Raw genomic sequence first — 23,721 nt, 5'->3', positions numbered from 1 at the left:
ATATGCTAAAATTATTTTAAATTTCACTGTTTTTGATTTAATATTAGTCAAACTGGGTGACAGTTAGTTTAAGTTTTTGAACGTAGTTCTTGTCGCATGCAGCTGTGAGACTGCAACGTTCACATTTTCTTTCACATTTCATCATTACTTTTACTTAAAATCATCATGGTGCTCGATTTAGACTTATTCCGTGCCGACAAGGATGGTGACCCAGACAAAATCCGCGAAAACCAGCGCAAGAGATTCAAAGATGTGGGTCTGGTGGACACCGTGGTGGAACAAGACTTACTCTGGAGACGATTGCGCCACGAAGCAGACAACTTGAACAAGCTGAAGAATGTCTGCAGCAAAGAGATCGGTCTTAAAATGAAGAGCAAGGAGCCTGTTGGGCCGGAGGACCAGCCAGTGCCGCCTGAAGTCGCCGGTAACCTGAGCGAACTAACTGGCGATAATCTTAAACCTCTCACAGTGAACCAGATTAAAAAGGTAGGTGTTTGTTAACCAGCCACATAATAGCAGTTTTATCTAGTTAAGTTTCTGTAATTCAAAAGAAAACCTATTGAAATCAATGACAGCTGTTCAGTTTAAATAACTTTTCAGGTGCGAATTTTGATAGATGAGGCGATTACAAAGAATGAGCAGGGTCTCATTGCGGCAGAGAAGGCTCGCTCCAACGCCCTGAGAGAGGTGGGCAACCACCTGCACTCCTCGGTGCCAGTAGACGACGATGAAGACCACAATGCAGTGGAGAGGACGCATGGTGACTGCACTGTGAGGAACAAATACTCTCATGTGGATCTGATTTGTATGATTGATGGTATGTTTATCCTTTTCTTACAACTAATATCTAGTATAAGGTATTGTCTAGGTATAAAACTAGATAACATTCAATAGTGAACTCCAAACTTGTTTTGTTGAAATGAATGTGACTTTACATTCATGAACACTTGTGTAAATATGTGTGTAATAAATAACAGTGAAGCTGATGACTATAATGTCAGAAAGCATTAAACTGTGCTATTATTTTTTAAGTACAAAATAAATAACTTCTATTGTTTTTATATTCTTTCTATTGTATGTACTCTTTAGTAATTGGAGCAATTGTTACACAAATATATTTATTAGGAAATTATGTAGTCCAATATAGCCCAAGTCCAATAGTCATTGTATGAATAATCATTAGGATAGTTTCGTGGACACAGGCCGCTACCAATCAATCAACATGGAAAGAAGTGGACGTCCTATGGCTGAAATGATGATGATAATTAGGATACTTTAGATGGGCAAAACTCAGGAATAAATCCATTTAGTAAGCAGAATCACATGCCTATTTATTTTTTTATAAATCCACAGGTATGGATGGAGAAAGAGGTGCAGCAGTGGCTGGTGGCAGAGGTTACTACCTCAAGGGCCCAGCAGTGTTCCTAGAACAAGCTCTGGTTCAACTCTCTCTAAGGATACTGCTGAAAAAAGGATACACGCCACTGTACACTCCATTCTTCATGAGGAAAGAGGTGATTACACTCATACTAGATTTTTTAACTAGACACTTTGTTATTTTGGGCTAGTCCTCCCCTAATCATGGATGAAAAACTGTTTTGTAAATATATTTTACAAATGGAAGCCAATAATCAGTTATTAGTAGTATTAGTTATTGCTGAGGCTATAGTTTGCTAATAATTACTAAAAACTCAGCATAGAAGATTGTGAACAGTTGTAGCTCTCCTAGCTTGCTAGGTAGACAGATGAATAAAATTTAATATCAACTTCTTTGATGTCTATTGGCTGACAGGTAGAGGATGTTTCTTGGCATTAAGTCTGCTATTTTATATCTATTGTAATACAGAAAAAATAAACTGATGAAATATGTATTTATTTCATTTTAGGTGATGCAAGAAGTGGCCCAGCTAGCTCAATTTGATGAAGAACTGTACAAAGTGGTTGGCAAAGGATCTGAAAACAAGGGAGATGCGGCCATTGAAGAGAAGTACCTGATCGCTACCTCAGAGCAGCCTATTGCAGCTTACCACAGGGATGAGTGGCTACCAGAATCTTCCTTACCTATTAGGTAGTTCATTTTTAACTTTTAAGTACAATCATTCAACAGCAATAGTCATTTAAACATGAATGGTGCCTTTATCATTGTGCTTTATCAATAGAAAAAAAAATCTTATAGGTGCAAATCCTTGATTTGCTTCTATAATATTAGAGAGGGTTGTGCTATTTGTACTCCTGCCGAAAAGTAAAGTAATTGTAAAGAAAGAGTAGAGTTGTAGTAGGGAAGTCCAAGTGGCTTTGTCCAGTAACGCGGTTTTTTGCACGCGTGGGGGTCTGGTCCGTCCGCGTAACGGCCGGTTCACACATGTCTCCAAAAAAAAACGTACACGATAAAACGAAACAGTAAAACGAAGACATGTGTGAACCGGCCGTAAAAGGAAAAAGATGTATGAAATAATTAAATGCGGGCAGCCCGCGTGCTAATTAAACGCGTGCCGAAATCCGCATCACAGGAAAAAGGCACTAAATGACCCGATTATGATCACCAACATATTAAGTTTTATTTATTTTCACAGGTATGCAGGTCTGTCCACGTGTTTCCGACAAGAAGTCGGTTCCCACGGTCGCGATACTCGCGGTATTTTCAGGGTACATCAATTTGAAAAGGTAATTTAAGTTTAAATAATAAAAAATCTTATGTACGACTATTCATTAGAGATGAACATGATGTAACTTAGCGTGAACATTGCATCATCATTTTTTCTAAGAAATCACTTATTATGGCATGATGTAACATTTAATTAGGACATTGTAACATTTTTTATTGTGTCTGTGAATGGAAAAAAAAGTCTAGATAATTAAAGACTGGAGAAAAAAGAAACGAATTGCGGGCTAATGAATCAATCTGCTGATGGATAGTAAAGCCATGAAGTCATCAAACTTCTCATGTTGCTCATAAAACATGTTTTTTTTTAAGTTGTTAAAAATATGCACACAACATGATAGATGATGTACAATAAAAGCTTGCGTGATTGCTTAAAACCTTCTTACTATCCGTTCGCTTTAAGTTTTCCGCTGGCGATAATATGACGTCACTCGAATGGAATCGTCTATAACTATAACAAACTATATTTAAAATATTTTTTATATATTATCTTCTCTATAATATAAAAATGAATCGCAAAATGTGTTGGTAAGCGCATAACTCAACAACGCCTGGACCAATTTTACCAATTCTTTTTTTTTAATGTTTGTTAAGTCCAAGGATGGTTTTTACAGCGAGAAAAGTTTGAATAATTTCCGGGTAAACCCTAAAAAACTCGAAACTTCACCCCTAAGGGTAAAACGGGGTCCACGCGTACGAAGTCGCGGGCGGCCGCTAGTTATTGATAAAAATTGTGTATTTGCGTAAAATAAGACACATTAATTGCGTTTAATCACTAACTAATTGCGTTTAATGGCGGTTGGGAGAGGGGACGCGCATTCCACGGACCGGCAAACTTAGCGCGAACGGGTAGTACTGTAAAACTTTTTAAGAGTAGTTGACATAGAGTGCTGTTTTAAGATGTTTTATTACTTTAAAGGTAGAACAGTTCGTGCTGACGTCTCCCCACGACGATGCCTCTTGGAAGATGATGGATGAGATGATCCAAAACGCCGAGGAGTTCTGCCAAGTCCTTGGCATCCCGTACCGTGTGGTGAACATCGTGTCAGGGGCTCTCAACCACGCCGCGGCCAAGAAGCTGGACTTGGAGGCTTGGTTCCCGGGCTCTGGTGCTTACCGTGAGCTAGTGTCGTGCAGCAACTGTTTGGAGTACCAGGCTAGGAGGCTGCTTGTTAGGTAACTATACAGAGTTGGTTACAGGGTTGGTTTACCTTCACTGGCTGGGTTTTTATTGGCGGTCAAGCTGTAGATCCTGGCTACACAGGAGTTGCAGCGGTGGGCACGAGAGGTGGGAATAGTCCTGTTATACAGAGTTGATTCCAACTGTCACATTTTTTGTGAGGAAAGAGTAGAGTAGGGCATTTGATTACTTTCGTGATAGGTTTACTTCAAAGTCAAAAATGGGCAAAAGAGATACCTTGTTTGTTGCAAAAGTTATTGATCTAAACTCATCTAAAAGTAACAGAACCGAAAAACCGTGCGCTTAATTTGTGTGGCAAATCCAGGTGAATACGTGACTTTCATCCTCAAGTATCAAAAATTATATTTCTATTCAACCTAATGCTGTTTACTGCTGGAAAACAGCCTCCTTCATGGTCTTTCACAACGACTGTTCCTTGGCTGCCCGCATCTAGGTGCTTCCCGCAATCTTTACCAGCAGGCGTAGGATGTGCGCCCGATAAGCTTTTATCGTGCCATTTTATCGATTTTACGCGATAAGCTCATACATTTGTCGTCTAAAATCGTCGATAAGATTTTATCCCGGCGCGCATCCTAGCCCTGCAGTTCGTCGAAATAAAAGTATTAAAAGAAATGCGTTGCCCACAGATACGGCCAGACCAAGAAGATGAACGCGGCCACAGAATACGTGCACATGCTGAACGCTACCATGTGCGCCACCACGCGCGTCATCTGCGCGCTGCTCGAGGTCAACCAGACCGAGGACGGGGTCAAGGTCAGTGTCATATACTAAAGCCTGGTCCGTGAGCACGTAGAATCCCGTCCAATGACCCCAAGCTACCCATCCTTATCGCTCGCGCGTAATTATATTGCTGTCGCGACTGTGCGACGCGCGCCCGCAGTGAGTGTGCGAGCGCGACAGCAACATAATTACGTGCGAGCGACAATGATGGGCAGCTTGGGGTCATTGGACGGGATTCTACGTGCTCACGGACCAGGCTTTAGCTGTGCCCGCGCCCACAGACGGTCAGAAGATGATCGCGGCCACAGAGTACGTGCACTGAACGCGACCATGTGCGCCACCACGCGCTGCTCGAGGTCAACCAGACCGAGGACGGGGTCAAGGTCAGTGTCATATACTAGCTGTGCCCGCGCCCACAGACGGTCAGAAGATGATCGCGGCCACAGAGTACGTGCACTGAACGCGACCATGTGCGCCACCACGCGCGTCATCTGCGCGCTGCTCGAGGTCAACCAGACCGAGGACGGGGTCAAGGTCAGTGTCATATACTATTATTATTATTTGTGTTGAGCGGCTATTCTAGTTCAATAAAGTCCTAGTATCACTGCGACCGTTATCGATCTATTGTGATCGCCGCTGTTTTCCTTACAGTTCGACTCCGAGTCCTGCATCCATTAGGAAGTGCAGTATCTTTTGGGGGGCGATATGTTTTACATCTTGTGGGCTTAGGATGTGTTTGCCCAGGTGTAAGCTCCGCTTGCGCATCAGAGGTCCGCAGTCCGTGAGCATGTGTAGTGGCGTTTCATCTGCCTCTTGGCATATCCTGCACGTTCTTGTTTCGGACAGTCCCATAGTGGACAAGTGCTTGTTTAAGCTGCAGTGTCCAGTGAGGGCTCGAACTAAGATGCGCATTTTGGTCCTACTCAGTCCTATGATCTGCTTAGAGCTTTTTCGATCATAGGCTTTTATGAGAGCTTTGGAATGAGTTAATCCTGGCGTGTCTGACCATGCCATAAAGGATTTGTTTAAATAGATGTTTTCCAGGGTCATTCGAGCGAGACTTTTGGGAACACCACAAAAGGGTTCTGGACCATATTGTGTTCCCTCCGCTCCCGCTCTGGCTAGTTCGTCGGCATTTTCATTGCCCTCGATTCCCGCATGACCTGGAACCCATCTCAGCGTTACTCTGTTTCGTTCTCCTAGAGTATTTAGTCGACTCATGCAGTTTTCTACCAACTTTGAGGTGATTAAGTTGGAGTTTAAGGCCAGCAGCGCGGCCTGACTGTCTGAGTTAATGTAAATTATGTGGTTGGCATAATTTTTTCGCAGGTTAGCTTCCGCACATTCAATAATGGCGTAGACTTCTGCCTGAAAGATAGAGGCAAATTTGCCCAGGCTTTGAGATAGCCTAAGCTTCGGCTGCTCTCCATACACGCCAAAGCCTACGTTAGGGCCCATTTTTGACCCATCAGTAAACCATATAAGGCTGCCCTTCTCACAGGTGACTTGCTTGTTCAGCCAGTCCTCCCTGTGTGGTATTTCCACTTTGTAGTTCTTTTGGAAGCTACAACTTGGAACCATGATGTCAGAAGTCATGCAAAGAGTAGGTGTGCTCTTTATAGCCTCCAGTAATGTTCTCATTCTCTGGGATATGCAATGGAAGCCCCCCTGAGCGTCTATCCTGTAGGCACTTGCCTCCGCCTCCTTAGCAATGTGCATACTTAGGGGCGTTAGGCACAGTAGTGCGTTCAGGGCCGCCCCAGGTGCGGTTGACATTGCCCCAGTTGCCATGAGACAGGCAAGCCTTTGCAGACTACCTAGTTTAACTGTTACTGTCTTTTGGCTGGTTTTGTGATACCACACTACAGAGGCGTACGATATAGTCGGCCTCACGATAGTGGTATACAGCCATAAGACAGATCGGGGATTCAAGCCCCAATTGTTGCCCATCATGCGGCTACAGGAGCCTAAGGCAATTTTTGCCTTTTGTATGATGTTATTAAGGTGAGTATTCCATGTTAGTTTCTGGTCGATAGTGACGCCCAGATATTTGACTTCCGTGGAAAACTCGATCTCTTTTCCATTTAGAGAGGGTTTGACTAGTTTGTTCAACTGTCTACGCCTGGTAAATGGAATAATGACAGTTTTATCAGCGTTAACTGATAAACTGTTTCTTTTGCACCACCCACCTATGGTGTTTAGCGCTCTTTGCATTATGGAAGATATTGTACTTTGGCAGAAGCCCCTTACTATGACAACAAGGTCGTCAGCGTACCCTTGAGTGTCAATGTTGAGGTCGGCCATTTTATACAGTAGTGTATCAACCGCCAGAGTCCAGAGAAGGGGCGAAAGCACGCCCCCTTGCGGGCATCCTCTGGTGGTTGTAACTTCCATAGTGGTTTGAAGCAGAGATACCTTAGCTCTCCTGTTGGAGAGCATCGACTCCACCCATCTCGTGGTCGTCAGGTCAAGGCTTTTTGCAACCAGACCTTCGACCAGCAGTGTAGTAGGAGTGTTGTCAAAAGCTCCCTCTATGTCTAGAAATGCGCAAAGCGCGATTTCCTTGTCTTCCAGTGCCTTTTCGACCCTGTCAATCAGGCTGATCAGGGCTGTTTCCGTAGATTTACCTCTGCGGTAGGCATGCTGTGTGTGGTGAATAGGTTTCGTTTTTAGTGCTACGTCCCTAATATAGATGTCAATTACCTTTTCCATAACCTACATAAGGAAGGATGAGAGGCTTATTGGCCTAAAGGACTTTGGCAAGGCGTAGTCCTTTCTGCCAGCCTTTGGAATGAATATGACTTTTACTGTGGTCCATCGTTCCGGTATATGTCCCCAGGCCAAGCTGGCTCTGAAGATTTTGACCAGATGTGGAGTGAGGATTTCCATCCCCTCCTTCAGTTGAGCAGGGAATATGTTGTCCTCGCCACACGCTTTATATGGTTTAAAGGAGCTGATGGCCCATTTTACCTGGTTGGGTCTTATGATTATAGCAGCCCTCCGCCAGTCGTCATTCTTCGGCCTGCGAAGGTTGCTATGTGTAGTCGCCGAGCAATTGCTGCCCACCGATCCAGGGAAGTGGGTTGCTGCCAGCAGCTCCAATGTGTCGTTTTCACATGAAGTGAAAGTTCCATCGGGTCTTTTCAGAAGCCCAATCTGCCTAACAGGAGTTTTGGAGATCATTTTTTGGAGTCTTGCTGCTCGAGGAAGACTTTCGACATCCTCGCACAGTTTCCTCCACGATGCTCTCTTTGCTTTCCTGATCTCAGTGTTATATTTGGTTAGAGCTTTCTTATATGTGTCCCATTCATGGGATTTTTTAGCTCTATTAAAGAGTCTCCTGGTTTCTTCTCGTAGCTTTTGCAGCTTAGAGTTCCACCATGAGACTTTACTTGTGGATGCTTTGGTTTTCACAGGGCAGCTGTCCTCGTAGGCTTTGGTTATTCCTACTGTGACTACCTCCACTGCTAATTCCAAGCACTCCACAGTTCTGATGATTTTTGGGATCACATCAAGGTTGGTTTTTAACTGGTCCCTGAAATGGTCCCAGTCAGTAGCCCTTGGATCCCTGTAGGTTTCGATTCGCCTTGGCAGCGATGCTTCCAGGTTAAATCGAATGTGTCGGTGATCTGACATAGTGTTTTCATTACTTACCTGCCAGTCGCACAGTAGTTTGATTTTAAAAAAAAGGTGGACATAGGGGAGACCTAGGAGAGTTGTGACAATTTTTACTTTAGGGGCCATATCTCGCTCAAAAAACATTCCACAGCTATGAATCATACAAATTAATGTAGCACCGTTCCTTCTGTTTTCAAAACAATCACCAAAGTTAACTAAAGTATTAGGGTTTCTAAGAAAATCACCAAAATCTTAGACCACTCCCTCTGTCACAACTCTCCTAGCACCGAGGTAAGTTGTGACAGGTACCGAGGTGAGTTGTGACAGCATTGTATTTCATCTCTTAGATATAAAAATACCATAATACTCAATCAAATATTATTTTTTAGCAAAAAAGTACTTTCATCATCCTTTCGTAACAATTAAAACAAATAGTTATAGGATATCGTTACGCAGATTGAGCCCCATTTCTCCAGCTTTCATTTTTTTCCCACGAGACTGGATTTTTTTTAATTACTTATATTTTTTAGCTAATATAGTCACTTAATATATTTTCTTCGTCTTCTGTAAAAATAAAATAGACTCGGTGGTATAATCCATACACGGAGCTTCGCCTTCTGGGTTTACTTGATAAGCCTCTTTCTTCTTAACATATCTTTACAAGTTTAGATTGTAAGAGGTCGCAGCATATCTTAAACTTTAACCCTTTTTATCCTAATCACGTCTACATAAGCCAGGTCCTATATTTCGACTCCAGCAAGCAGTTCCTCTATATGGTATTCATGTATAGTCATTAGGCATTCAGAATCAAAAAAGTAGCAGCAGGCAATTATTCAAATTAATTATGAACCTACTAACACACAAAAAACATCTAAAAACATCGTGGAAATGGCCCATCAGAAAAATTAAGTAAGCTAGAAGAGTTGTGACAGCCTGTCACAACTCTCCTAGGTGTTTGAAATGACGACTTGGTTCGAATAATAATTTTTATTTTCTAAACACGATGCGCACACAAAATATCTGTGCTACATTTTGAAACTTGAATAACCATGCAACTTGAGAAAAAATAACACAACAGTGCACATAATTACTAAGACGTGATTAAAATTGAAATAAAATTTTGACGAAAAACTTACTTTTCGCATTTTTTTGTACACAGACGTCATATTTACGTAACCGTGCCTCTTGCGCCGCCCGCAGGTACTTAGTCAAGAAGAGCGTGTTAAAAGCGACAAACAAGCGTTTTTTCCAGCTTCCTAACTATATTAAGTAAGGAGAAATCGTCCTTGTCACAACTCACCTCTGTCACAACTCTCCTAGGTCTCCCCTACGATCGAAAGTCATAATTTCACCGAAACAAAAATTGTTTTGGATAGCATTTTGAATGCTGATCAACATTTGTCATTATGCATTTTTCGATAAAACGAGCCTTTCATGCTTAAAAAAAATATGACAAGAAAATTTGTATGGAGAAAAATCTTTTTTATTTTTTTTCTGGCTACTGTTGCAAACTGTAGCGGTCAAACCTTATGTAGTCGTAAGTACCTATGGTGCCTAACATTACTACATAAATACTTTTTGCGGGCACGCGCGGCGAAGCGAGTAATGGACATGCAAAATTTTAAATATTTTTATTTATTCATTATTGATTTTAATACACTTAAAGTAATTATTAATAGATAAATATACTTAGTCTAACTTACTACAGCCCCCTATTACCTCATTTCACGCTAAAACCTTTCAAACTAGAACCTAAGTTTGTAGGTACTAGATAGTCAAGTTGTTTTTATTGTCATTATAATATTCACTACTGGTCTACTGGTTATCGTTTAAGATAGATTAGGTAGATGTCAACCCTTTACCTAGGTATATACCTACTTCTTGGCACTTATAATACCGACATACCATGATTAAAAGAAGTCTTCAAGCAAGAACCCTTGACTTCAATGGTTATGAAAGACTTTTTAACTTTCTAGAGTAGTCCTGAATAAATCCTTAAATCATTTTGACTGTCATAATCGATTACAGTAGGTAGTGGGTTCAGTACGGGTTTCAACCCATATAGTAAACAATACATTTTTATGGCTCTCCATTCAGTTAGTCAAATAATTCCATCATAAATGGAAATATCCGTAACCCTCTTCTACACATTATTCGTCATCCATCATCATTTCAACAATAGAACGTCCACTGCTGAACATAGGCCTCCCCCAATGATTTCCACAATGGCCGCTTGGTGGTGCCCTGCATCCAGCGCCTTCCTGCTACCTTTATGAGGTCGTCGGTCCACCTTGTGGGTGGACGTCCTACGCTGCGCTTTTCGGTACGTGGCCTCCACTCCAGAACCTTGCTGCCCCATCGGCCATTAGTTCTGCGTACTATGTGCCCTGCCCATTGTCACTTTAGCTTGCTAATCCGTTGGGCTATGTCAACGACTTCGGTTCGTTTACGGATCTCCTCCTCATTTCTGATTCGATCTTGTAAAGAAACACCGAGCATAGCCCTCTCCATAGCACGTTGTGCAATTTTGAGCTTATTTATAAGGCCTATATTGAGAGGCCACGTTTCCGAGCCGTATTGCCACACATTATTGCAGATCCATTATGTACACCTCTACCTATAGTTTTATATGCCAGCTAACGTACACAAAAACTACTGATACATGGTGCAGATAATGTGATAACATTTTTGTGTACTGCAAACCTGCCTATTGGATTCTTTCGGAAAAAGTAAGTATGTGAGTGACTTTGATTATTTTGAACACTCTGATCAAGATAAGTGAATAGGCTAAAATATCTTTTTTTGATTGTTTTTCGAACGAAGATAATAATTGAAGACATGAATGGAAGAAGGTGATAAATGTCGGATTTCAGATTTTTCTCAGTTCGTTGATTGGGTAAAAGTATGCTTTATGCTTTATGTTTGAGGCTACTTATAAAGGTGTTATGTACGTTATCTTTTAAGACGAAGGGAAAGAAACTTACACCTCTTTAAAGGTGCCAAAAAAAAAGAATATTTTTGCGAAAGTATAAGACTATTCAACAGAAGAACTGGAAATTACAGTTCTATCAAAATTGAAACTATCCCGCTACCTACTGTAATCGATTATGACAGTCAAAATGATTTAAGGATCTATTCAGGACTACTCTAGAAAGTTAAAAAATCTTTCATAACCATTGAAGTCAAGGGTTCTTGCTTGAAGACTTTTTTTAATCATGTATGTCGGTATTATAAGTGCCAAGAAGTAGGTATATACCTAGGTAAAGGGTTGATATCTACCTAATCTATCTTAAACGATAACCAGTAGACCAGTAGTGAATATTATAATGACAATAAAAACAACTTAGACTACCTAGTACCTACAAACTTAGGTTCTAGTTTGAAAGGTTTTAGCGTGAAATGAGGTAATAGGGGGCTGTAGTAAGTTAGACTAAGTATATTTATCTATTAATAATTACTTTAAGGGCATTAAAATCAATAATTAATAAATGAAAATATTTAAAATTTTGCATGTCCATTACTCGCTTCGCCGCGCGTGCCCACAAAAAGTATTTATGTAGTAATGTTAGGCACCATAGGTACTTACGACTACATAAGGTTTGACCGCTACAGTTTGCAACAGTAGCCAGAAAAAAAATAAAAAAGATTTTTCTCCATACAAATTTTCTTGACATATTTTTTTTAAGCATGAAAGGCTTGTTTTATCGAAAAATGCATAATGACAAATGTTGATCAGCGTTCAAAATGCTATCCAAAACAATTTTTGTTTCGGTGAAATTATGACTTTCGATCGTATGTCCACCTATTTTTAAAATCAAACTACTGTGAGTCGATGACGTGCCTGGCTAAGGCATTCGTTGCGAAAGTTATGTCAAGAACTTCTTGTCTGTTACACGTTACAAAGGTCGGTGTGCATCCTAGGTTAAGTGTATGCAGATTGTTAGATAGAAGGAAGTCATAAAGTAACTCCCCTCTTTTGTTGATGTCGGTGCTCCCCCACGAGGTGTGGTGGGCATTGGCATCGCATCCCACAAGCAGGTCGGCGTTGTGTCTTTGTGCGTAGGCCACAACGTTCACCAGGTCTTCTGTGGGATTGGGCTTATCACCGGGGAGGTAGGCTGAGCAGACGATTACTCTAGCCCCACTCCACCCTTGGAGATTGATGTATCCTGCGACCAGGTCGTCATTGCAAAGCTCTGGAACAGGTAAAAGGTCAATATTTTTGTTATGAACGATGCACGCCCTGGGTCTATAGCCACCATTATTGAAGAGAATCTTACCGGCGGCCCCTAGCCCCTGGATGTTGCCGTTGGATATCCAAGGTTCTTGGATCAGAGCGAGGTCTATGTTCTGTTTGGCAAAGCAACACTCCACCACCGCAGTCGCAGCTGCTGCATGATGGAGGTTACCCTGCAAGATCCTCGCTCTGCTGTTGTAGGGAGCCATTGGCTTAGCGTAGGGCGGGTGTGTGAGGCTTCTTGGGTAGGGGATGTGGACGTCCTCTATTCCCTCCGCCACCTCTTACCCCCCTACGACTTGTGCCGCCCCTCGTGGCTCCACCCCGGCCTTTGGTCGACCTCAGCGGAGGCCTTTGGCGCGAGGTCCCCGCAGGGCTCCTCGTTGCCTCTTGCACTCCAGCAGAAGTCGACGGCCTAGGTGTTTCCACGTTGGGCTGTTCCGCGGCAGAGCCCCCCCTGACATTAAATATTACATATTTAAAGCCAAGGCCAGCTCTGCCGTTATTTGCACGGAGAGTCTCCGCCGACGGATCGTCCAACGAGAAGGTCACCACAGTCCCTCCCGCCTCGGCCCGCTTATGGAGAACTCGCCATAGCCCCGGGTTGAGACCATCATTCTGCGCCTCCAGCAGCGGCAAAGCCTTTTCGACCGTTGCCGCCTCGCTGATGGGTATGAAAGTGGTCCCCACCTGTGGCCTAGGCAGTTCGCTCTCGGGTATGGTCGAGAGTTCCGCCTCAGGCCACGGTTTGATTTGCCTGATCTCTCCTACAAGCCAGTCATGGCTTTCCTGGTTCTCACAGTTAACCAGGACCCACCCCGTCTTGTAGGAGAAACCAGCAAATCTTGGTCGCGGGACTCCCTTCTTCCCGGCCATCTTGGCGATGGACTCGAGAAGGGCGTCATGCAGCAGTCGCATCTGGTCCTCGCTCATGGGGGCCGAATTTCGGACACCCACTCGCACGGCGCCAGCTACAACGCTGTATTGTACCTTAGGGAGGGGGGTTGCCGTGACGTCCAGCCTAGAGGTTTTCTTCGGCTGTTCCCGCGGGGATTCTTCCTCCGAACGTAGGCGTTTTTTCGCCTTTGGATCGGGAGGAGGATTGTCGACCGGAATTTGATCCCAGGGCTTCCTGCAGAGAGCAAGGGCTTGTTCAGCACCAAGTTCCGCTGCAATCAGCCTCCGGAACCTCTTCCTGGCCGCACCACAAAGCCTGGCACGCTTTGTGTCCTTCGGGGTCTTTGTCGACTCTGTTTGTGGTTCAGCACTAGTGCCCCCCACAGACATAGCCGAGAGACTCTCCGAAATTTTGGAGCAAGGCGATTTGGAGGTCAATGAAGGCTCTCCGTCAGGCCTGTCCAATTGTTCCCCTAAGGGAGGAGTTTTGGGTGTTTTTATGGAAAAGGTATTCATAAAAGTTCCCACGAGTAGCTAGGGAAGTAATCGGTCACCCTCGGCAGAGCCCCGCATGCCCAGGGAAGAGCTGAATACTGCACCGAATCGCTCTGGTCTCGGGCAGGCACCGTTCAAGACTGAGCTCCCTCTCAGCCACGCGTTCATCGGCACGGTTCGCATCACACCTTGAATTAGGGGGAAATCATCCATGGTACTTTCCCAAGGTAGCCATGACCACACTTTTTGAGGAGGCTAAGGACCTCAAGGTTTGTGGTATCCCTAGGAGAGGAAGGAAATGCAAAAGCAAAGCAGGATTGGGGTAGGAAAAGGGTGTTAAGGAGCATGGGATGCGTCTGACCATTTCCGTTACGTCTGTTTCATAAGGAACCAGACCAAAAACAGGCGGCAACCACGAGAAGGATAACAGTCAGGCTTGCCTTGAGGATCTACACAACCAGCGCTCTCCCTCAAGGCCAACACCAAAGCAAGCGGCCGGGACAGACCGTGCAATGAGCGAATTGGCAGCGTTACAGCGTTAAAAGCATATAAGTAACACACCCTTTCGCTCGCCCTAAAATATACTAGCTGTGCCCGCGCCCACAGACGGTCAGAAGATGATCGCGGCCACAGAGTACGTGCACTGAACGCGACCATGTGCGCCATCACGCGCGTCATCTGCGCGCTGCTCGAGGTCAACCAGACCGAGGACGGGGTCAAGGTCAGTGTCATATACTAGCTGTGCCCGCGCCCACAGAGACGGTCAGAAGATGAACGCGGCTACGGGCAATATTATGCGAACCGGCTTCGCCTGCTTGCAGGGCTATCTTCTACCTACTGACCTTAGCCCTTCGCACTTGAGTCACAGCTGCTTCTCACCAGTTAGCGCCACTGTAAGGTCCTGCCACTTGCCAGTAGCTCAACTAGTGAGCGTAAACACTAGCCGTCATTTCAGGTATCCATGCCGTAGTTCGCTCAGTATAAAGCGAAAATATAAACTTAACATGTGGAAAACTATATTTACAATTTTCCCCATCTCTTAATTTGAACTTTGATATCACTGGTATTTCTGTGACTAAAACATTATTTTTTCATACAGGTCCCAGAAGCTCTGAAGCCATGGATGCCAGAACAGTACCAAGAGCTTATTCCATTCGTGAAGCCAGCGCCGATCGACCTCGAGGCAGCGGCTGCAGCCAAGAAGGGCAAGAAAAAAGAAGACAAGAAATAGTCGCAATTTAGCTCAAAGCGTCATTCCCGCCAGATAAAGCATTATTTATTTTCTAAGCCTACTTTGTTAGCTTACAATTTTATATTTTGAGTAAATTATGGCCTGATTTATTCTGCTGTTTCATTTAGTTTCAGATAATAAATACACTTGCTTGTATCTTATCTCTGCTACAGAATGTATGACTCAACTATTGCATTAACATGATTATGAATTGTAAAACCCAAAATAAAACCATGTTATGATATATTTTTCATTATTTATTGTGACAAAGTTTATCAGCCAATGGACTGGTATAATGTAAAACTTACCCTATTTACAATCTCAAGATATAAAACAGATTATTATAATATTCTCTTCCTCTATTGTAGTAAATAAAATGTACTAAACAGCATAAAGTAAAGCAAGTATTTATCAACTATTTTCTGTAAAAAAACCTTACAAGGAAATAAATTAAAAATATTTAAAACATTTAGCATATCATTACCTTTTATTGTTATAATTACTTTATTTACGTGAATTTTTTTGGTATCCTAATACAAAAGTAATTATTTGTCTTCAGAGTAGTTTCTCTGTAAAGGGAAAAGTTCTTTGAGCTGATGTAATTCCAAAAAAAATATTTACCTGTGTGACTTGTAAAAAGACAAGTACAGTCATCCAGGGTTAAAGCAAACCTTACTTTAAATACTACAATAACAACATATTCATAGTTAATCACATTACTGCCTTGAAAAATGGCACATCTAAATTTAACAACCAGTGATTACATTTAATTAGGATCCTCTTCACATGTAACATATTGGTAATGTGTTTTATCTTATTGTCTAGCACTATTTACTAAGTGATAACAGTCACGAGTGCCACAACAGTGCTTTGCATTCTACAGAGTTCTTGATTTCTTAAAATAAGAGACATGATTAACAAAGCAATTGCAATTTCCAAAGCAAGGGAAACACTTCACAAATGCTTATCTAGGATTTATGAATAAATATGTAATTTTAAGCTTACCCAATTTAGCATACATAAATGAAAACACCCTGCCTCAAATATATTTCATAATATAGCACAATTTTTATCCTATACAGTGGATACAAAAGACCATAAAAGATGCAGATCTAAAGCAATAAAAATATAATCTAACATGAACAAATAAAACAATATTGTGAAATATAACAAGATCATGAATAAAATTTAAACGTTACAGATATTTTATTACATGTCAAAATTAAACTAGATGGATAAATAGTTCAAGCATTAAACTTCTGTCTATAAATGGTAGGTACACAGAAAGTGATATTAACATTCAAAAGCAACTGGATATAGTTACTAGCACGCCAGTTGAGCCTTCTGCCTGCACTTGTGCATCAAAGCGCGTAGAGTAAACTGTCTGCGTGCTAGTGTACGTACTTGTTTCAAAAACGTATCTAGATCAATGACTTCTTTACGTAAAGCTTCACCCATGTAATAAATAGCATCTTCCAATGTAGCTTCCTCAGCAAAAGCATTTAGAAGCTGAGAGTAAAGAGGAGCAGTGGTGACAACTGCCTCATCAACGTCTATCCCTTCCTGTTCAGCTAGGCGTTCCACTGCAGCTTGCAACTCCTTTTCTTTTTCTTGCAGGACAACTACATTTTTATCCAACTCTGATCTCTCTCTCTCAAGTCTTGCTAGAATATCTTCAAGCCGGGTTTTGCCTTCTCTTAATTCCTGTTGAGTGCGACGTAAAGTCTCCAGTTCTGCTTGAGACTGCTGGGATTGTTCATTCAATCTCCTTTTCATTTTGTCAACTACAGCTGACAGTAAAGATGCTTTGATGTGTTCTTCAGTTATTGTACCTCCAGTGGCATTGGGATCAGCTCCATAGTTACTTGTTTGTGGATAGGGTGTGGAGGTAGCAGGTGGTGGGTATGGGGTGCCATTTGTATTGACAGCTCCTGGATATGGGGACCCATAGTTAGGGTAGGGTAAGTTTGAAGTGGTAGGATATGGGGTCACTGTTGGATAACCAGGCTGTGAGGTCACTTGCTGAGGATAAGGATAGCCAGGCTGAGGCATGAATGAACTCACAGGATACGGAGGCCTCACCTCGGTCCTCGGTTTTGAGTATACAGGCGGTAATTCCCCGAACGCAGTGATCATACACTGGATTAATGTCTGCAATGTAGATCCATTTGAGCTCCACTCGTGCAGATATGGCAGGTATACTTTCCCGTTGCTATCAACGTACTTGGAGACCTTGATCGACATATCGGCAGTAGGTTTCACGAAACACAAAGGTGCATTCTGAGGATGAGTATCCATGAGCCAGATACAAATGGGAATATTGTAATATGCGCCTTTGTAATTCACTGGTATAGTACCTTCCAGGTTTAATAAATCCTTTCTCGTGCCATTGTTAAAAACAAATGCCTCCAAACGATAGGTCAGACTTTTGTACAATTGAATCAAATTAATCACTTCTCGTGAGGTGTAATCTTTGTGTTTATATTTTGATAAGTACTGTTTTAGGATCACTTCGTCATTGGCCATGATGGAAATGGTTGTACAATAAAGTAAATAACTCGATTTAGTGAAAAACACTCCAATGAGTCTACGAAAACAGGAATTATTGAAACAAACTCACTTCAACAGACGGAGATAAACTCTTTTCTGACGATTGATTTGTCATTACAGTCACAGACAAAGAGCATAAAAGGTCACAGACAAAAGAGCTCTTGTGTCAAATTCATACAATCGATAATCGAATTTAATGTCCAAAGATCATACAAACTTATAGGCTATTCTTGTCCATACAAAAAAGTTATCAACTTTTATCCTTGGTCTGAGTTATCAACCAAAAAAATCGCTTTATTTCTTATTTGACCATAAAATTAAATATAGAATTGAATACTTAAATTATATTTAAAAAATCTAGCAGTTATTTTCTCATACTATTATTATGTTGCCTACCTACATTTTACAAATATCACACCTACTCTGTGAAGGAAGAAGATAGATGATGGGCGCGTTGTTGCTTTCAAGCAAATGGGTACCAAAGTACTGAACGGATTTAGATGAAGTTTAGAATATCATTTCCTAAGATTCTCTTCTAAGCCTCCTTATTTAGGATTTGCTATCTAATAAAAAAATTGTAACCCGTTTCCCAGCAGTGGAAATATAATCAAAGAATATATTTACTCTGACGATTCATTAATCTTTTTACAAATGGAGATTGTTTTTACAAATTGTTTCAGGCCTTTTACTAATAGATAAGTATAAATGTAATGCTTTCCAAGGGGTGCTCACTCAAAGCACACCCACATATTTATTCCCTTCAAAGTCCAAAAACGACATTTAGAATATTTATCAGTTTTTTGTAATTTAATTAATCTAAACATCGACATTCTAACTAAAGGATAACAATACGGACAAAAAAAACAACAATTTAAGTTATATCCTTAAATCTTTATTCATCAATGGTCAGGGCTCCACTGTTGATGTCATTGATGAGGTCGTGGGGAGGCCTGCCCTCCACTGTGCATCCGACGGACTGTGCGGTGCCGAGGATCTCCTTCACTGAGCCGGAGAGGTGACGCGCCATGGATCTGGGCCTCATGATCTTGGCGATGCCGATGACATCCTCAAGGGTGATGTTGCCATTGTGTTTGACTGGAAGTAAAAGTTAATATGTTATTACAAATTACAGGAATAATAATTTGGCAAGATTTTTGGGCAATTCCTATCTTGGTGTGTCATTATTATAACCTCGTAGCGCCCACGCGCCTTTTGATAACCCAAAATAAACATGGCGACTACAGCCCAGAACTTTTTTCAACTAACTTTCAATTACCGCCCATGCGCCTTTCAGAAGGCCATATTATTAAACTTTGTCTAGATTTTTGAAATTTCGCGGCTTAAAGAAATAATTTAATTCGATTTCTGAACGAAATATTAGGGAACAGTTTCCGGTATGCTACCATTGGCTGTCACAATTGACAGATGGGATTTTTTGAAAAATGGCCGGCGGTATGGACGGCTCACTAACACGTAGTTAGTAAATCGCATTTTTTTATGATAATCCGTGGTTGTCGAGTATGTTTTTATGCAAAAAGTTGCTAACGAATAGGTATTACTTAAATAGAGATAATTACTTTGCATTTTTAGGGCAGAAATTCTGCGAAATCTTGGTTTGAAATAATATGTACTTTGTGAAGGCGGTTGGGTCGAAGCTAGTACTAAAAATATCATAATATTTTTAGTTTGTGGCTTTGTGTTATATTGGTTTATGGAATATTACTAATATAAAAATGCAACTTATCTTTCACTAATAATTTATTTAATTAATTAATTATTTGTCGGCCGTTTGGTGTAGTAGTTCTAAAAGGGACTACTATGCCGAGAGGTCCCGGGTTCGATTCCCAGCCGGGCAGAAATTGAAATGATGAATTTTAATTTCTGTGATGGGTCTGGGTGTTACTAGTATAATATGTATGTATTTAAAACGTATACAGGGTGTCCCGTAATGTAACGTCAAGCCGGAACTGGGTGTTGAGGCAAGTTGTGCTGGTTATCAGAAAAATATAAAAAAAATTCTATGTGGCATATTTTAAAAATAATAGGCATTTAAAAAAAAACAAAAAATTCTACTCCAGGTGACGGTCCTTTTGCTCGTGTTGCCACAAATCTTCACTTTTTCCAAATTTTTTTTTTTGTTATGTAACCCTGAATAATGCTTCTCTAAATTGTTATCAAAATTACAAAACGAGCTGCTCCAGCTTGGATGAAAAAAATACATTATTCTCAAAAAAAATTTCAAAATAAACATTTTGCCTAGTTTAAACTGACTGTACTGAAAAAAAAATGTACTACGCGAGTGTGGCAAGTGACGTCATAATTTGGCGCATTTAGTAAGGATTCCAAAATGGTATAACACTTGGTAATTTTTTGCTGTAATTGTCGACAATTTTTGGTTTTTTGGAAATAGTCCCGTTTTTAACTTTATTTAGGTACCTTGGTTAAAAATTATTATTCTAATGTGCCCAAAATTCAAGTTTCTGTGACTGACTACCGTACAGTCAGTCACAGAAACTTTTGTCACCATGACAGTAATTAGTAGTTGACATACTGTGACAAAAGTCACCCGTGCGCGCGCGCCTTTACTACCTGCTCTGCCTGCACTTGTACTTGGTAACAGGGATAATAAGGATATGAAGTTTCGGTTATGGATACGGTTACGGATATTAGAATAAATTATACCGGTTTCGGTTACGGTCACGGTCACGGATATGAAATCATTTCAGATTATCCGAAAGTCTCGGATAATTTCGGTTACGGAATTATTAGAATTTCAAAAATGTAGGTATAATACAAATAGCAAGATGCTGCGTGAGCGTGACCCACATAGCTACTTTATGTACCAACTAAGACGACACCTATGTATGATAAAGGTAAAATAGGCTGGCATATTAGATGGCGCCAGCGAATGCCAGACAAGTTGGTAACAAATATTAAGATTTAAGGTACAATTCCAAGACGGACCGCAGACCGCAAACTGCAACCGCAAACTGCAAAACTATGAAATCGGCAGCGCGGCATTGCAGCTGCGGCGTGTATACTGCAAATTTCATAGAGTTTTGCAGTCTGGCATTTATCCGAAACTATCCGTAACTTTTGAATCAGTTTCGGTTACGGTTATGGACATTTTTTTATTTCGGATATCCGATAGTTTCGGTTACGGTTACGGATATCCATAACATCCCTGCTTGGTAAGATGGCCCTCTCCGTCCCGCTCATACCTTTTAAAATGGCTTCTCCACCTCACTTAAACCAGAAACTTAAATTTTGGGCACATTAGAATAATATTTTTAACCAAGGTAGATAAAGTTAAAAACGCGATTATTTCCAATAAACAAAAATTGTCGACAATTACAGCAAGATTTTACAAAGTGTTATACCATTTTGGAATCCTTACTAAATGCGCCAAATTATGACGTCACTTGCCACACTCGCGTAGTACAATTTTTTTTCAGTACAGTCAGTTTAAACTAGGCAAAATTTTTATTTTGATATTTTTTTTGGGAATAATGTATTTTTTTCATCCAAGTTGGAGCAGCTGGTTTTGTAATTTTGATAACAATTTAGAGAAGCATTATTCAGGGTTACATAACAAAAAAAAAATGTGGAAAAAGTGAAGATTTGTGGCAACACGAGTAAAAGGACCGTCACCTGGAGTAGAATTTTTTGATTTTTTTTAAATGCCTATTATTTTTAAAATATGCCACATAGATTTTTTTTTATATTTTTCTGATAACCAGCACAACTTGCCTCAACACCCAGTTCCGGCTTGACGTTACATTACGGGACACCCTGTATAATGTAGTATATCCGTTAAGCGAGCACCCATAACACAAGCATATTAATTGCTTACTATGGGGCTAGATAGCGTTATGTGTGAAATTGTTCAAAAATATTTATTATATTTATTATTATTATTAATTTAATACTTTTTACACTACAAATTTTTTGTATTATTTAATTTTACATCACTTAATACTTCCTTTTAATCTAGAATTTGTGGCCCGATGGCCTTTGTAAAGAACAAAAGGTAGACAAATAATTGAATTTAAAAACACATGCTAATATAATCATAATTATACCCTGAAAGTTTCACTTCAAACCGGTAACTCTAACACATACGAATTTCAACTCAAAATCTTGGGCTGATAGGACTATAACTATAAGTCCTATAAGAAGGACGGTTTGGTCGTAGTTAAAGAGGATCCAAAAAATCCGTGGGCGCTACGAGGTTAGCCATGACTTGAGCATACCAGTCTCAAAACTACCAACAAGTGTGAAATAGATATGTACTACAAACAAGGTTAAGTATTTAGACAGAACAAAATTTGCTATGTTGCAAATCCTCTTCAAAAATCTTCTTCTTAGCTTCAAGTTCAGGGGTTTACTACTTATTATTTAGTATAGGGGATTACTACTAAAAACTAATTTTTTAATTGTAACTACAAAATAATTGCATCATGTGCTTAATGTTTAAACTAATAATTTAATTTAACTTACTGTTCTTCTGCTTCTTGCGGTCACGTGGTGGTTCCTTGAGTGCTCTGATGACCAGCGCAGCAGCAGAAGGTACCACTGAGATTTGTGCCTGTCTGTTCTGTACGATCAGCTGGACTGTGATCTTCAATCCCTTCCAGTCACTGGTCGCCTTGGCGATGTCATCACCCACCTTTTTGGGAGACTACAGCAGAAAAACATTAGTACAATATCCACAAGTCAGTGAACAGAGAAATACTTACGGGTCAGTCATTTGCAGAATGAAATTTCTCCATTCCATGACTGTCAATATCTAATTCAACATGTTTAAAATGTAGGTTATTAGATATATTTAATGAACAATGAACATGTGCATTACAGAATATAACCTAGAAAGAAAGCTTGGCAGTCATAATATTGCCTGGTCCGCGACTCCTTATTGGACATTCGGAGTAGCCGCGACAGGGAAAGAATCCTGAGTCGCGGGTTCCTTCCATCCGCCACCCGGAAGGACGCGCCTGGTAGGGAGGCACCCCCCAAGATCATTCAATCATCAATATGGGGCAATCAAGACATCACGTGCAACTACATGTATTTGAATGTAACTTTAAATTTTTACTTAATTTAATAGATTTGAGGTCCAAATCTTGATTGCCCTGAAACAGTGCACTGTGGAAGAACCACAGCACACCACCATTCTCATAATAAAGACTGCCAAGCAGATTAGAGGTTAGGATAAAACTATGATACTTACCAAACCAAGAGGACCGATTTTAGGGGCCAGGGATGATGTGGCACCGACTTCCCCACCAACACATCTCAAGTTCACTGTAAAGAATTCAAGAAAATAGCTACAAAATCCACTTTCAAAGTTTCACTTGAATTTGCACTGACAATCAATCTTACCGATTTTAATTTCATTAGGATCGAACTTAGGCGGCATTGTGGCTGTTTATTTTATGTATTAAACCCGTGTTAAATATAAAATTCACACCGATTAATACGGATTTAAAAGCGAGCTACGCTCTACACGTTCCGTAAACGTCGCAAGCTCGCCGGAAAAAGACTTCGGTCAGCTGTCAATCTGACATTTATTTGATTATAGTGATGGGACATGGTGCTGATGGGCAAATATTTTTATTCGATTCTAATTGAATAATATTGTTTTTGGTTTCCACTATCGTATCGTATCGTGTAGATCACATTTTTTTAACTTAAAAAAAAACACAAAAAGTGGTACTTCATTTTATTAGGGATATTTTTTTTCCAGTTTTATCTAATAAGACTTATTATTAAAAATTAAATAAATAAATAAAACCGTGTAGGGTTCCGTGTTAAAATATTTTAAGTATTTCATCGTCAATCGCGTTGCACTTGCAGATGAAAAATTTTACCGCAATCGGTAGCCAGAACAGACAGACAAGACTACGGACGGAACCCTAAAAAAATAGGTTTCATTTCTATAACTCCGCTTAACTCCTAAGAACCGAACGGACAAGTGATCAGACAAAAATCGAAATTCTTTTAAGGCATGTCCTCCCTCCATAAAAAAAAACTTTATAATGCTCATAGAAGCTACCATTTTTAGTATTGAAGCTTTTTTAGTAGAATTTAGTAGATTTTGATAGTGTATT

General features: G+C 40.7%; 3 protein-coding genes across 3 annotated transcripts; 1 reads left to right on the top strand and 2 right to left on the bottom strand.

Annotated features, from left to right (window-relative positions):
* Window positions 1-74: 74 nt before the first annotated feature.
* Window positions 75-15,171, top strand: LOC135080084 (serine--tRNA ligase, cytoplasmic). Its single transcript, XM_063974761.1, has 8 exons — window positions 75-486; window positions 601-817; window positions 1,354-1,514; window positions 1,887-2,068; window positions 2,574-2,664; window positions 3,582-3,838; window positions 4,490-4,616; window positions 14,930-15,171. Exons 1-8 carry the CDS (start codon window positions 166-168, stop codon window positions 15,059-15,061), a joined length of 1,488 nt encoding a protein of 495 aa, XP_063830831.1. The 5' UTR covers window positions 75-165; the 3' UTR covers window positions 15,062-15,171.
* A 132-nt stretch (window positions 15,172-15,303) lies between these two features.
* Window positions 15,304-17,712, bottom strand: LOC135080083 (tumor susceptibility gene 101 protein). The gene has a single exon (XM_063974760.1). The coding sequence runs from the start codon at window positions 17,585-17,587 to the stop codon at window positions 16,385-16,387; it is 1,203 nt and encodes a 400-aa protein (XP_063830830.1). The 5' UTR covers window positions 17,588-17,712; the 3' UTR covers window positions 15,304-16,384.
* Window positions 17,713-18,481: 769 nt separating this feature from the next.
* On the bottom strand, window positions 18,482-23,167 carry LOC135080082 (large ribosomal subunit protein uL11). The gene is made up of 4 exons (XM_063974758.1): window positions 22,994-23,167; window positions 22,842-22,915; window positions 22,112-22,292; window positions 18,482-18,706 (listed from the first exon to the last, which is right to left on the bottom strand). The coding sequence occupies exons 1-4, from the start codon at window positions 23,028-23,030 to the stop codon at window positions 18,504-18,506; spliced, it is 495 nt and encodes a 164-aa protein (XP_063830828.1). The 5' UTR covers window positions 23,031-23,167; the 3' UTR covers window positions 18,482-18,503.
* Between the last annotated feature and the right edge of the window lie 554 nt (window positions 23,168-23,721).

This window comes from Ostrinia nubilalis, chromosome 17, assembly GCF_963855985.1.
Source record: "Ostrinia nubilalis chromosome 17, ilOstNubi1.1, whole genome shotgun sequence".
NCBI classification, from domain to species: domain Eukaryota; kingdom Metazoa; phylum Arthropoda; class Insecta; order Lepidoptera; family Crambidae; genus Ostrinia; species Ostrinia nubilalis.
The sequence above is the reverse complement of the archived record's forward strand: the minus strand, read 5'-3'. Positions and strand labels throughout refer to the sequence as shown.